The 16,284-nt window shown below is 43.4% G+C and overlaps 1 protein-coding gene across 2 annotated transcripts in view; it reads left to right on the forward strand.

Annotated features, from left to right (window-relative positions):
* NWD2 (NACHT and WD repeat domain containing 2) overlaps positions 1-16,284 on the forward strand; it is an 86,169-nt gene that overhangs the window by 49,956 nt on the left and 19,929 nt on the right. The window contains exons 3-4 of one of the 2 annotated variants that reach the window (XM_060690814.2): positions 5,500-5,616; positions 13,699-13,902. In XM_060690814.2, the coding sequence (XP_060546797.2) occupies positions 5,500-5,616; positions 13,699-13,902 (321 nt within the window). Of the gene's footprint in view, positions 1-5,499; positions 5,617-13,698; positions 13,903-16,284 lie in introns of those variants that run through there. The other variant, XM_034442505.3, reaches the window with a different exon arrangement.

A 16,284-nucleotide genomic window follows, 5' to 3' on the forward strand; every position in this document is an offset into this window, starting at 1 on the left:
GACTCCTGATTCCAATCTCATCCAAGGCTAAGAGGAGCAATATTGACAGCTTATGTACAAAAGAGGCCGTTTTTGCATAATTTGACACACAACTGTGAGGGGGAAAAGAAGAGGGATGAGAGGAGTAATTGGGATATGTTTTCTTTTTAATGCAGCAATTTGTGCGCACACTCAATCAGGCATCAAATCACTTCAGTTCAGTGGTCAAAAATGTTGGAGAGCCATGATGTGATTACGCCTGGCACATGAAAAATCAGAAGTAGGACAGCAATATGCCAGTTTATGCTAAAGGCAGGTCTTTCTTTTGTAATTTATTTTATTTTTATTTATTTTTTGAAGGTCAACTGGTTTTTCGAGTTTCAGAAAGCAAAGCTGCCGAGCCCGAATTTGACATACATGTAGCCATTTTATTTAGCTCTTTCGCATACTCATTTATTCCTTTTCTTTCTTTTTCCTATGTAAGGGGGTTTTTCGGGCTCGCCACATTCTTAAGGTGGGGGGAAGGAGAGAGTAGAGTAGAGTAGAGTAGAGTAGAGTAGAGTAGAGTAGAGTAGAGTAGAGTAGAGTAGAATAGAATGAGCCTTGGTAGTACAGTGGTCTAAAGCACCCTGTTATTAAGACCAGCTGCCTGCAATTACTGCAGGTTCGAATCTGGCCAGGCTCAAGGTTGACTAAGCCTTCCATCCTTTCTAAGGTAGGTAAATTGAGGACCCAGTTGTGGGGGCAATAAGCTGACTTTGTATAAATATACAAAAGGATGAAGGCTATTGCTTAGCGCATTGTAAGCCGCCCTGAGTCTCCGGAGAAGGGCGGCATATAAATCAAATAAAAAATTTTTAAAAAAAATTAGAATAGAATAGAATAGAATAGAATAGAATAGAATAGAATAGAATAGAATAGAATAGAATAGAATAGAATAGAATAGAATTCTTTATTGGCCAAGAGTGATTGGACACACAAGGAATTTGTCTTTGGTGCATACGCTCTCAGTGTACCTAAAATAAAAGATACGTTCATCAAGAATCATAAGGTACAACACTTAATGATAGTCATAGGGAACAAATAAGAAATCAAATCATATTAGGAAACAATCAATATAAATCGTAAGGATACAAGCAACAAGGTTACAGTCACACAATCATAAGTGGGAGAAGATGGGTGATAGGAACTATGAGAAGAGAAATAGTAGTGCAGACTTAGTGAATAGCTTGACAGTGTTGAGGGAAATATTTGTTTAGAAGAGTGATGGCGTTCGGGGAAAAACTGTCCTTGTGTCTAGTTGTTCTGGTGTGCAGTGCTCTATAGCGTCATTTTAAGGGTAGAAGTTGAAATAATTTATGTCAAGGATGTGAGGGGTCTGTAGATACTTTCCCAGCCCTCTTTTTGACTCGTGCAGTATACAGGTCCTCCATGGAAGGCAGGTTGGTAGCCATTGTTTTTTCTGCAGTTCTGATTATCCTCTGAAGTTTGTGTCTGTCTTGTTGGGTTGCAGAACTAAACCAGATAGTGAGGATTTTTTTGGCTAGGTGACTTTCTTTCCCGTGGGAACGGAGGCTGCTCCTGGTGAGAATCGAAGGTGGAGTTTGACGACATCGGGAAATGGGGATTGAGTGTTTATTGGAGAATGTGACTTTTGAGGGATGTTTCTAACTTGCAATATTATGTGGTGTAATTCCGGTTTGTGTCACATCCAGAATTACAACAATCAACTTTGCCAATTTGATTCTTACTTAAATAGAAGAAAATTTGTTTTGGAAGATGGACTTGGCTTTTTTTAAAAAAAAATTTGGATGGGTTTCATCACTGGAAACCTGACAAAAGCCTTATGTTAAATACTGACTCTTGAGAGTTGTTGATGTTTTTGGGTTTTTTTTAAGAAATAGCTCAGTTTAAAGATAAATTGATACCTAAGATAAAACTGCCATTCGAGGTACGGTTGCCATTAACCTTATTGGATTTCTATGTACCAACCAGTGTGTGACCTTTCTGAATTCAGAATTGACTCCATATCTTGGCTTGACATTTTTTCCCCCCCTAAAATAGGGGTCAGCAACCTGTGGCTCTGGAGCCGCATGTGGCTCTTTCATCCCTCTGCTGCAGCTCCCTGTCGCAGGTCGGCGCTACAATTTTGAGAGGAGCTTCCAGTTGCGGGGGGGCATGGAATGCTAGGAGGAGACTCTATGGTGGGGGAACCGGACTTCCGGTCAGCTCCAGAATTGTCCGGTTAGGACATTTGTGGCTCTTTGAGGGTTTAAGGTTGCTGACCCCTGCCCTAAACCTTAACAAGGTTTTAGTTGCTACTGCCAAACGGGATTAAATCACAGCCTTTTCCTCGGGGAATTCTCAAAACCACCATTTTTGCAAGAAGGTCTTTACTCGTTTTTCTTTTTCCCCAAAAAAATAACTCCCAGGATTTATTAGAGTAGGGGTGTCAAACTCAAGGCCGTGGGCCGGATCCGGCTCACGGGGTACTTAGATCTGGCCTGCGGGGCCACCCTGGAAAGAGCAAAGGACTGGCCCCGTTTTTGGTTGAGGCCCTTCCAGGCCCTATTTTCAGCTGCAACAACATCCTGCAGCTCTCTGCCAGTGAAAATGGAGCTCGGGGGGGGGATGCATGTACTCCCCCCCCAAACTCCGTTTTCGCTGGCAGAGGGGTAGCAAAAGAAACTAAAAACAAAGCAAAAGGAGAAACATTTCCCCTTTTGCATTTAAGTATGCAAGAAGGGACAGGAAAGAAGAAAGAAAAAGAAAAAGGAGGAAAGATGGGAGGAGTGCAAGGAAGGAAAAATAAGGAAAGAGGAGAAGGAAGAAGGAAGGAGAAGGAAGAGGGAAGGAAAAGGAAGGAAGGAAGGAAGGAAGGAAGGAAGGAAGGAAGGAAGGAAGGAAGGAAGGAAGGAAGGAAGGAAGGAAGGAAGGAAGGAAATAAATTATAATGAGAGTGAGGGAGAGTCTCAGGGAAGTCCTGCTTTAGCACTTGGCCACCTGAGGTGCCCCCTACAAGAGTGACATTGAACTGGCCACACCCACCATGACTATGACCACCATGGCCACGCCCCCAGCCCTCTGAGGTAATGAGCGCGAGGGAGAGTCTGAGGGAAGCGCTGCCTTAGCACCTGGCCACCACAGGTATTCCCGATACGGGTGATGTTGAGCTGGCCACGCCCACCCCCTGAGGTCAAACACAACCCTGATGCAGCCTTCAACGAAATCGGGTTTGACACCTTGAAAAGGTGAGGCGCCGGCGCCCCGGACAGCTGGTCTTTGCACCAGAAACAGGGAGACCATCTACTCTTGCGGTTTTCAGGGGGCGCGCACACGCTCCCGTTTCAGCACACGGTGCCGAAAAGGTTTGCCAACACTGGTTTATTACATCTTGGAGCAAGTTCCATTCAATTCAGTAAGAGCTCTTTTTTTTTTTTTCCTCTCAGTGGACATATATAGAATTAAACTGTTAAAACATTACAGAAGTGACAGAAGGCTCGCTGTACGTGTTTCAAATCTATTCCTAAGTGAAATGTTTCCTTTCGTGACTCATTTATTAGGACATTGTGAGCATCCAACAAATGATAACACAACGCAGGCACTTTAATGCTGTTAAGCTCTCCATTCATAGCCTATATTTGTCATGTTTCCACTTGTAGCTCAAGGAGCACTAGTTCCTATCCCCTAAAAACCTTTTGGATTGCTCTCACATTGCGTCCAAATGTCTAAAGTAGCTGATCAGAAAGGTCGGCAGTTCGGCGGTTCGAATCCCTAGTGCCGCGTAACGGGGTGAGCTCCCGTTCCTTGTCCCAGCTTCTGCCAACCTAGCAGTTCGAAAGCAAGTAGAAAAATAGGGACTGCCTTTGGTGGGAAGGTAATATCGTTCCGTGCGCCTTTGGCGTTGAGTCATGCCGGCCACATGACCACGGAGACGTCTTCGGACAGCGCTGGCTCTTCGGCTTTGAAACGGAGATGAGCACCGCCCTCTAGAGTCAGGAACGACTAGCACATATGTGTGAGGGGAACCTTTACCTTTACCTTTTAAGCCGCCTTGAGTTGCCATAATGTAAATTTTCCAAATCAATAAATAAATGATCATAATTCCAGGCTCAGTTACGGTCGTAAATCAAGGACTATCTGTAACATGCTTCTATCCACGTGAGGTAAAAATGAAATCACACTGTATTACTTCATTTCTTTAAATAAACATATCGGGGTTTTCTTTTTCTTTTTTTCTGTTTTTCTCCCCTCCTCCGTGTGAGGGCTTACATCTAAGATTATTCAGACTGGCTCTGTAGGCAGAAAAGAAAATGTGAACAATTAAAACATCTGCTATTTTAAAGGCTCAGTATTATGGCAACCCAAACAACAAAATATGAAATATTTTAAAAATAGTACTGTGAATACATGACTAGCGCTCGCTGTTACAAGACCAAGTTAGATAATTCTTATGACGATTGGCTCGGTGTACAGAGAATCTCTAGATTATGGGTGTCAAAACTCACCGTGTCACGTTGTTGTCATGTAACGAATCGCGATGTTTTTTCCCTTCACGGAGCCGGGGTGGGCGTTGCCTGCTGGTGATGCATCCATCCCACAGGCCACCATTGACACCCCTGCTCTAGATCATTAGGGAAAGGGGTTCATTTTTCCTATCACAATACACAACGTCCTTGCTGTCCTCCACGGTACCCCAAGAATAAAGAATAAAATGGGGCTGTACAGAGTCACTGTCAGACCTGCCCCAGTCTGATCCCTTAGGGAAGAAAGACTCTCGACTCCATTTGGTTGAAGCGAAAGGTATTTTGCTAAGAGATGCTCATTGCAGTAGAGTCAGGCAGAACCTGAGCATCAATACAGAACTAACCCCTTGGTTCCCCCAGCCTTCCTCCCATGGTCCGTCCATGTGTAGCCAATCCAGCACCGCCAAGATGTTTTGGGAAACTCTGCGAGTGTTAGGCTGGGGAAATTCCAGTCTCAGATTAAACAGCCTTGAAGATGCCAGGCACAGCCAGATTCCCAAATGCTCGGTTCTTCCTCAAATGTCAATCCCCACTCCCAATTTCCCACCGTAGAGCAGAGGTGAAATCCAGCAGGTTCTGACAGGTTCTGGAGAACCGGTAGCGGAAATTTTGAGCATTTCGGAGAACCGGTAGCGGAAATTTTGAGTAGTTCAGAGAACCGGCAAATACCACCTCTGGCTGGCCCCAGAGTGGAGTGGGAATGGAGATTTTGCAATATCCTTCCCCTGCCATGCCCAACAAGCCACACCATGCCCAACAAGCCATGCCCACAGAACCTGTAGTAAAAAAATTTGGATTTCACCACTGGGTGTGGCCCTAAGTGTTGTCGAAACTGATTCTTCTCTACTGTCATAAATACATGAAGTGAAACCCCAGGTCCTTAAACTATTGCCTTTGGTGTGTTGTTTTTTCAAAATGTTGAGTCACAGACTGATTTACTATTCATGACTAATACTACATATATCTATGATAATATTATTTGTTGGCTTTCTAGGTCATTGATCTGTACTGGGGAGTAGAACCAGAAGAATGGGACAGCCCAGATCTCCAAAAGACACGTATGAGGCTCTTAGAAGACTGCCTGAAAACATCAGCAGGTCCATGTTTTGTTGTGGGTATAAAATAAAGTTTTACTTAATTAATCTAGTTTTTGTTTTGTTTTTTAATGGAGGGGTGGCCTTTTCTTAAGGATGCATATTTAACGTAAGATCTCCTCAGAGATTTAGTTGTTGTTGTGGGGCAGATTCCAGAGATGCCTCTGAATATTTCATATAATATTTCATCATCATCATCATTTCTACATTGCTGAACAGAGGATGGGCAGATTGGGTTAAGAACTGATTTGTCTAACACATCTGATACGTTCATGTTTAGAATGACATCTCAGAAATAATATTAGTCTAATATGTTTGTTCCCCTTCATTTATTTTATTTTATTTTATTTTATTATTATCTCATATTATTATATTATTTCATTTTATTATTATTATATTATACCGTATCATATTATTGTGATGTGATGTGATGTGATGGGGTGTTATGTTATTTATTATATTATATTATATTATATTATATTATATTATATTATATTATATTATATTATATTATATTATTGTCAGCATTCTGATGCTGCCATAAAAAGACGAGGCTTGACTTTTCACCTACTTATTTTCTCTGTAGATAATATCCCCTAGGAGATGGGATGGGAGGGGGGAAACATTCCTGTGGGATGAGGTCAGAAGCTGGGGAGACTGACTTGGAAGATGGCCAATGAGAAGATGAGAATTGGGGAACGGAAAGGGAAGGGTTTGGGGGTCAGAGGGTTAGTATCGGCTACGACGAAGTCGGGGCCAGATCTGTCGTACTCAATAAATGGAATATTTCAGCAAAGATTAATTGTTTGGGAGTGCAATTTATTTGAGATGACATCGAAACCTGACAATTATATTATATTATATTATATTATTATATTATATTATTAAATATTATTAAATATTATTTCATTATATTATATTATTTCATTATATTATATTATATTCTTATTATATTATTAAATATTATATTATTAAATATTATATTAAGCATATCATAATCAATGCTGGCCCACTCATCAGAGTACTGATGATGTTAGCTAGTTGGGTAATGAAACGCCCGCAAAAAAAGCACCAAGCTCAGGGAGCACCAAGGACCCCACAGTTCAACCCTGAGCTACGATTATTCTCTTCTATTCCAAGATATTTCAGACAGACAGTTCCACGAAATAATTCTTTCTATAAAGTTGAAAAATCTTATCTTGTCCGTTGAACTTTCGGCAGAAAAAATCACATCCGGGGCAATTAAAATATATGCTCCTCAGCCAATTCACTGAAAATGTCTCTCTATTTTTTTAAAAAATATCCAACCGTAAAACGTCCCCTATGCTTTTACTCCTAATAGAAGGAAAGTGATTATCTTTGTTGCTGTTGGCAGTTTCTCTTTTATGCAGACATTCCATTTGCTCCTAATTGCTGGTTTTGCCAACATATTTGAACGTAGCTCATTTCTAACAATTTTCTAATCACATTTTAGATTTTAAAAGCATTGCGGTTTTATAATGCAGACTGAATTCCCCGAGAATAGTTTTTTAAAACTATTCACATTCTTTGATAGGGTGTAAAATTGCCTCTTTTGTGTTTTAGATTATTCGCTGGATGTGACATTTTGGATAAGGTTAAAAGCAACAGATTCCTTTTATTTAAGAAAAAGTGTGCAGCCAGACAAGATTAGGAAGGGAACTGTAGTTATTGCCATTGTCCAAGAATACTGACGAACAATTAATAAAACATTTCCTTTCTCCAAGCATCCTGTTCCATAATACGGGAGGGGTTAATTTAATACAATAAAAGTTTTATTTAAAATTCATAGCGTACTACTGAAGGGGCATACTACTAGAAAAGTAATACTGGAGGCTAAATGAAATAAACCTCTGAAGGGGAAATTACTTCCACTGCTTGTGAGTGAATAGTAACCTAAGTGTATACTGCATCTGTCAAAAGAGCCAATGCAGTTTCTTGGCTGCATCAACAGAAGAATTGCATCAGATTAACAGATTAACAGAGTTGGAAGGGACATTGCAGGTCATCTAGTCCAACCTCCCACCCAAGAAGGAGATCCTACACCATTTCTGACAAATGGCAATCCAATCTCTTCTTAAAAGCCTCCAGTGATGAAGCTCCCACAACTTCCGAAGGCAACTTCTGTTCCACTAGTTGATTGATCTCCCTGTCGGAAAATTTCTCCTTATTTCTAGGCTGAATCTCTCCTTGTTCAGTTTCCATCCATTATTCCTTGCCTGGCCTTCAGGTGCTTTGGAAAATAGCTTGGCCCCCTCCTCTCTGTGGCAGCCCCTCAAATACTGGAAGACTGCTATCATGTCTCCTCTGGTCCTTCTCTTCACTAGACTAGCCATGCCCAGTTCCTGCAACTGTTTATCGTATGTTTTAGCTTCCAGTCCCTTCATCATCTTGGTTGCTCTCCTCTGCACTTTTTCTAGAGTCTCAACGTCTTTTTTATAGTGTGGTGACCAACACTGGATGCATTATTTTAGGTGTGGTCTTACTAAAGCTTTATAGAGTGGTATTAGTACTTCACTTTTTTTTTTTAATTTGATTTATATGCCGCCCTTCTCCGGAGACTCAGGGCGGCTTACAATGCGTTAAGCAATAGCCTTCATCCTTTTTGTATATTTATACAAAGTCAGCTTATTGCCCCCACAAACCGGGTCCTCATTTTACCTACCTTAGAAAGGATGGAAGGCTGAGTCAACCTTGAGCCTGGTGAGATTCGAACTTACAGTAATTGCAGACAGCTGGTGTTAATCACAATGCTATCAGTCTGCTGAGCCACCAGGCCCAACTTGTATCAAGATTATGAGAAGTGATAATACCACTGTACACTCTGCTAGTGAGGTCATATTGTTGCATTGTTTTATTCTCTGTTGTAAGCCGCCCAGAGTCCCTTGGGAGTTGGGCGGCAGAGAAAGGCGACAAAATAAATAAAATAAAATAAATAAATAAATATTTGGAAAATTGTCTCCAATTTTGGTTACCACAATAAAAAATAATTTTAAAAAAAAGATACTGAGGCCCTAGAAAGAGTGCAGAGAAGAACAATGTGGATGTTAGAAGGTCTGGAGACCACATCATACAATGAATGGCTGAGGGAAATAGGACGTTTAGAGTAACAAAGGACAGACATGATGGCAACTCCCAATAGTTGAAGGGCTATCCCAGAGAAATGGGCATCGATTCAGTCTCCATAACACCTGAGGGCAGGAGAACTTTAATAACTTTATGTTATGTGGATTTCAACCTCCAGAATTCCCTAGCCAGCATGTGGCTGTCAGGTTTCGATGCTATCTCAAAATAAATGAATTTCCAAACTGCCGATCTTTAAGGAAATTTTCTCTTTATTCGACCACAGTGATCTGATCCTGGGTCTTTCGCGGTCAGTATTGACATTTGCCCACCAATCCCTCCCTTTCCGATCCCCAATTCTCTGCTTCTCATTGGCTATCTTCCAAGTCACTTTCCTGATCTCTTCTTCGTCAGATCACAGGAATGTCTCCCCCCTCTCCCATCTCCGAGGAGAGAGAATCTTCAAAGGGATTTAGTAGGCAAAAGTTCAAGCTTCTCCTCTCTTTATTATATGTCAGTGCTGGGACGCTGATAGTGGCAATATACATGAACTGTCAATGGCAGGGGTGTTAAACTCAAGGCCCGGGATCCGGCCTGCGGGTTTATTAGATCTGGCCTGTAGGGCCACCTTGGAAATAGCAAAGGACTGGCCCACGGCGCCTCTGCCAGTGAAAACAGAGCTCGGGTGGGCCGCAGAGGGTTGCAGGAGGCTGTTTGCCACTGAAAACTGAGCTCGCGAGGGCTGTGGACAGCACTCCCGAGCTCCATTTCTGCTGGTAGATGTTTGCAGGAGACCGCCACAGCCGAAAACGGAACTCGGAAGCCCATTTTTGCTAGCAGAGCGCTCGGGCCACCACAGGCACCCACGACATGAGTGACGTTGAGCTGACCACGCCCACCCTGGCCACACCCAACCCCCCTCCCCAAAGTCAAACACAATGTTGATGCGGCCCTCAATGAAATCGAGTTTGACACCCTTGATCTATGGAGATTCTCAGTCATCCAGGTTGTCCCAAAAGTGCTTTTTCAAGAGGCAACTGGACTTTCTTGCAGAGGTGGGTTTCAGCAAGTTCTGACCAGTTCTGGAGAACTGGTAGCGGAAATTTTGAGTAGTTCGGAGAACCGGTAGTAAAAATTCTGACTGGCCCCGCCCCCATCTATTCTCTGCCTCCTGAGTCCCAGCTGATAGGGAGGAAATGGGGATTTTGCAGTAACCTTCCCCTGGAATGGGGAGGGAATGGAGATTTTACAATATCATTCCCCTGCCATGCCCACCAAGCCACGCCCACTGCTTTCTTGTGTTTGCTTGAAGATGTTTCCCTTCTCATCCAAGACTTTTCTTTAGTTCTGACTGAACTGATATTATGAAGATGATACTATGGCAACCAGCCTCTTCAGCACAGTTTGCGATGTGTCCTCATGCTGAAGTGAGTGGCACATGAGAGCAAACTAGATTTAATCGCAAGGCAATTAGCAATCAGTTAAGACCATTGAACCACTCTTACCGTGAAGAATACTCATGAGGCCATCAGTCCTAAAGGTGCTTATTTCAAGAGGCAACTAGACTTCCTTGTTTTTCTTTGAAGACGTTTCGCTTCTCAACCCAGAAGCTTCTTCAGCTCTGATTGGATGGTGGGGAATAGAAGGATTGATATTCCTTGCAGACAGCTGGTCATTTGCATTCTTTTAGAGGGGTATTGATGCCACTTGGAGATTTATCTATGTCCTCAGGATCACCTGAGTAGTGCAAAATGGGTGCGGAGCCTTCTTGGAACTGCTGAAAGAATTGTGTTGTGGGGCAATCATGACCTGAGTGACTGAGAATCTCTACAGACCTTTAGCTATGCAATTACTGTACAATTTAACTATGCGCACCACTTCAAAGCAGGGGTGAAATCCAGCAGGATCAGATAGGTTCTGGCGAACCGGTAGCGGAAATTTTGAGCAGTTCGGAGAACCGGTAGCGGAAATTTTGAGTAGTTTGGAGAACTGGCAAATACCACCTCTGGCTGGCCCCAGAGTGGGGTGGGAATGGAGATTTTGCCGTATCCTTCCCCCCCCCCCAGGAGTGGGGAGGGAATGGGGATTTTGCAGTATCCTTCTCTGCCATACCCACCAAGCCACACCAAGCCCACCAAGCCACGCCCACAGAACCGGTAGTAAAAAAAAAATGGATTTCACCACTGCTTCAAAGAAACAACACATAACTAAACCGTTTTTTTTAGGTCCAAAAGTAAAAAAAGAGAAAAATCTTCAAAACCTGAAATCTGCAGAATTGGATTTCTGTAAAACACTCCGCTCTATTTATAAAGTGCTAAATGTCACACTAGATATTGTTCTAAATAATAAAATGTTCATCCCGCTTAAATGTTCGGGAATAAAATAAATCACCAAAGGTAGATTGAATATTAAGACCAGGGGGGTCCAAGATCATCCCATTTATTCACAGCTAAACTCTAATTACTTGCCACATTTGGCTAATGAATTTTATATATTTTCAAAAGTGAACGTTGTTAAACAGGTTTTTTTTATTATTTTAAAAAAACGAATAGAATCGTTCGCCGTTCTTTGTCATTGCTAAATGTAATTTTGAGAGATTGTAATTCAGAGATACGTCGAAAGGTAATACATTGGAATTTGGGTTCAGTTGTTGTTGTTAGTTGAGAAGTCGTGTCCGATCCATCGCGACCCCATGGACAAAGTTCCTCCAGGCCTTCCTGTCCTCTACCATCCTCTGGAGTCCATTTAAGCTCACACCAACTGCTTCAGTGACTCCATCCAACCACTTTGTTCTCTGCCGTCCCATTCTTCTTTTGCTCTCCATCTTTCCTAGCATTAAGCTCTTCTCCAGGGAGTCCTTCCTTCTCATTAGGTGGCCAAAGAATTTTGAGTTTCCTCTTCAGGATCTGACCTTCTAAAGAGCAGTCAGGGTTGATCTCCTCTAGGACTGACCGGTTTGATGGCCTTGCAGTCCAAGGGACTCACAGGAGTCTTCTCCAGCACCAGAGTTCAAAGGCCTCCATTCTTTGGCCTTCTCAGCCTTCCTTATGGTCCAACTTTCACAGCCATTTTGGGTTCAGATCAGTGGTGAAATCCAAATTTTTTTACTACTAGTTCTGAGGGCCTGGCTTGGTGGGCATGGTGTGGCTTGGTGGGCGTGGCAGGGGAAGGATACTGCAAACTCCCCATTCCCACCCCACTCTTGGGGGAAGGATATTGCAAAATCTCCATTCCCACCCCACTCTTGGGCCAGCCAGAGATGGCATTTGCCAATTCTCTGAACTGCTCAAAATTTCCTCTACCGGTTCTCCAGAACCTGTCAGAACCTGCTGGATTTCACCCCTGGTTCAGATTCTTGCTCAAATATGAGGTCCTGGACAAGTTAATGTTTTTGCCTTTTGCCCTAGGTGCAATTTCCTCTGAATGGGCTTCAAGGGCACAAACTTATAAAAAAAGAAATCATTTTTTCACATCCATAAGTCAGATGGTGTGATGTATTAAGAACGTGTATGTAATTATTGGTCCAAACAGCTGTTCAACATGTTAGGTCTCACACCTGCTGGTATAAATAATCATATATTCCAATTTTCTGTTATTGTAAATAACAGCGTTTCGTTTTTAAAAAATCAAATTATTAGGTGAAATAATGCCATCTGCTGGCTGAATCTCAAAAACTAGTTTTCCAGGCCCAGGAATATGTTTTTGTACATAGTGTTTAATGTTTTAACATGGCTTTCAATTAGGATGTGTTAGGTGGGAATATTACGATTCTTTGCAAACAACGGAGGAATTAATAAAAATGCTACTTTGGGTTCTGTGATTCCCCTTGCATTACAACTGGCAGCTTGGAAAAGCAAGAGTTAATTCTCTTTAACTGTTGTGTGATCAAAATTCCGACGCTTGGCAATTGACCCATATTTATGACGGTTGCAGTGTCCCAGATCAGGTGATCCCCTGATTTTGCGACCTTCTGACAAGCAAAATCAATGAGGAAGCCAGATTCACTTAACAACCCTGTTACTAACTTAACTGCAGTGATTCACTTAACAAGTATGGCAAGGAAGGTTGTAAAATGGGTTACAAGCTCACTTAATAAATCTCTCCCTTAACGACAGAAATGTTGGGCTCAATTGCGGTCGTTAAGTCTTATTTATTTTATTTATTTATAATTTTATTTCTATACCGCCCTTCTCCCGAAGGACTCAGGGCGGTGTACAGCCTATTAAAAACACAAAAATATACAGACATCAATTAAAAAATAATTAAAATTATTAAATAATTTCAGCCCAAATTAAAACCCAAAAATTTTAAAATCATTTACATTGATAGCCCGGCCTGGCGGAACAGCAGGGTCTTGAGGGCACAACGAAATACACGGAGGTCGGAGATCTTGCGCAATTCCGGGGGCAGTTCATTCCACAGGGCAGGAGCTCCCACAGAGAAGGCCCTCCCCCTGGGTGTCACCAGCCAACATACCTTGGACAATGGCACCCTGAGGAGACCCTCTCTGTGGGAGCAGACTGGCCAGTGGGAGGCTACTGGTGGCAGAAGTCGGTCTCGAAGGTACCCGGGTCCTAAGCCATGGAGCACTTTAAAGGTGGTGACCAACACCTTGAATTGCACCCGGAAGACCACTGGGAGTCAGTGCAGCTCGCGCAGGAGAGGTGTCACATGGGCACAACGACTCGCTCCTATAACTACCCGCGCGGCCGCATTCTGGACCAGTTGGAGCCTCCGAGTGCTCTTCAAGGGGAGCCCCATGTAAAGAGCATTACAGTAGTTGAAGTCTACCTGTCTCTCTTACACACTCATTCTCCCCAATAGCTGTGTTTTATGGGGCGTAGTCTTCCTTTCTCTACATTGTTGAGACTAGGAAAATGAAATTTGTACTATTTCCAATTTGTTCTTGTTATTGGGCTTATTAACCTCTTGGAACAAGGAAAATGGCTGTCTAAGCTTTTATGGACAATGTCGTCGGCATTGTTCCTGAATGTTGTTCTGTGTTGTCTCCACAACAGGGTCTTTTGGGAGAAAAATACGGAAGTATCCGGATCCCGGGGGAAGTGGAATCCTCAGAATTCGAAATGATCCTGGATGCCGCTATTGAGGCCAAGCTAGAAACCAAGATTTTGGAAGAGTGCTACTGCCGGGATGAGAACGCCGTGCCCCCAACTTATTACCTCAAACCGAAACCGGACATTATGAAGAGCAATCCCAATATGGTAAATCTTCTTCATGTGCTGTTGATTTAGAACAGGAGTGTCAAACTCGATTTCATTGAGGGCCGCATCAGGGTTGTGTTTGACCTCAGGGGGGAGGATGGGCATGGACAGCATGACATCACTTGTGTTGGGGGGCACCTGTGGTGGCCCGAGCGCTCTGCCAGCAAAAACGGGCTCCTGAGCTCCGTTTTCGGCTGAGACGGCCTCTTGCAACCCTCTGCCAGTGAAAACGGCACTCAGGAGAGCCGCGCACGACTCTCGTGAGCTCCGTTTTCGCTGGCAGAGGCACCGCGGACTGGTCCTTCGCTGTTTCCAAGGCAACCCCGTGGACCAGATATAAGCACCCCGCGGGTCACATCTGCCCCCCCCAAGCCTTGAATTTGACACCCCTGATTTAGGACATGTCTCTTTTTGCAGGGCAAGGGACTGAGGGCAGAGTCAAAAGAGGGATTATCTTAGAATCTCTACGTAGCCACAAGCAGACTAAATCCAACATCCCCTTGAATTCTGTTGATTCTTACTTAACTCCCAACTGGTTGCTCACCGTTACTTGAGAAGATCACAGGCTGTTTAGCAATAAACCAGCTTAATTGGATCTTCGCTTGTGGACCTGGACTTTCGCACCTGACATTTCTTCTGAGAATTGTAGTTCTCTGAGAAAGCTAAAAAAAATATCTGACCTCAAAATCTCAGCGGTCCTCAGCAAAGTTCCCAAGATACCTTCGTTGAAGTCATGGGAAACTGATATCCATTACAGTAAATATAAACCTAATTTGCAAGTTACATTGTCCAGATTGCTGAATGTGTGAGGACTCCGTTTTATGCTTCGCTCCCTGTCAGTGTCGATCCAACGATATAGCCCCTCTAGAGACCACAGTATCTGCAGGGTGAACATCTTCATGCATAAAGCTGCACATGTGTTCTTCCTCTAAGCAGGAACCCCGATAAACAGAAGATGCTTCAGGAAATCAAGATTTTGTTGTTTACATGAAATCAAGGCCTTACATTTTTGTAGCTCAAATGCAAAGCATAGATTCCATGGCTAATCTACCCTAACTTTCACACGCCTTTCCCGTATTTATTTTTCTCTCCTTCTCTCTCTTCTCTTTCTATTAAATAATCAAGACAATGCTTGTCAGGCATGAAAGACCACGAAGCTCCAATGAAGCTGATTTATTGCTATTTACACCTCCTATGAACAGGAATCTTCTCAAAAGCGAGCACCTTTGAGTTAGATAAATTAGATAAGAGTCAAGGGAATTCAAGAGGAATTGGACTTAGTTCACTTGCGGCTATGTAGGGATTCTAGGCTGCTTCCTCTTTTCTCTCCGCCCCCAGATTCTGCCCTTCTTTCTTGTACAATGTTACAGGTGTATCTAAAATACATAAAAATGTTCAAAAGCCTCACTGATTCATGGAGATGTATGCAGTGGTGGGATTCAGCCAATTGGGGCCGGTTCAGGTGAACCGGTAGTTAAATTGTTGGCTGGCCTGGCCCTGCCCCGCCCCGCCCCTTCCAGGAGTCCTCAAGCACCCTATTTTGGCTCCCAGGTAAGTGCAGGGAGGCCTACTAGGCCCAAAACGGGGCATGGGGGAGCGGCATGTCCCCTCCACCCCCCGCGGCCCATTTTTGCTCCCAAGGGGGTGCAGGAAGCCAAGTGCTGACTGTCACACCCCCTGGCCACACCCACCATGGCCCCAGCAAGCTGCCTCATGGTGAGTTGGCCACTACAAGAGGACCATAGGTTGGTTGGCCATGATGAAATGGCTGTGGTGAATTAACTGTGGTGAGATGGCTGTGGAGATTTGTCCCGTTCTGTTTTTCAAAACCTCCAGTGATGAAGCACCCACAGCTCAAGGAAGGAAGCTCTTCCATTGATTAATTGTTCTCACCACCAGGAAATTTCTCCTTAGTTCTAGGTTGCTTCTCTCCTTAACAAGGGTCCACCCATTACTTCTTGACCTGTCCTCTGGTGCTTTGGAGAATAAGTCAACTGCCCCACAAGTACTGGAAGAACATCATCATGTCCTCCCTAATCCTTCTTTTCAACAGGCTGGATGTACTGGACGTAGTGAAACTACTCATTCCTTCACCTGCCCATCCAAGTTTCTTGTTTTATGTTTAGAAGTCCTTCAAGTTATCAGACCTGGGGAGGGATGGGAGATGAGGAGGAAATAACAGCATGGGAGAGTTGCCATGGATACTTTCCATCATTAAGAGTTTGTGCAGGAACCATGTCCCTCCCTGCTGATGGTTGCCATGGAGACAATATTTCAGAAAGGAAACAGATGGGGCAGGAAAGGTACTCTACACCCCCTAGATTCGGAATCAAATTTTTCTATGGGAAAGTGACTAGAAATGTACATTTTTCTTCTTAGGTA

The sequence above is a fragment of the Pantherophis guttatus genome, chromosome 8, assembly GCF_059756535.1.
Source record: "Pantherophis guttatus breed Tessera chromosome 8, ASM5975653v1, whole genome shotgun sequence".
Classification (NCBI taxonomy): domain Eukaryota; kingdom Metazoa; phylum Chordata; class Lepidosauria; order Squamata; family Colubridae; genus Pantherophis; species Pantherophis guttatus.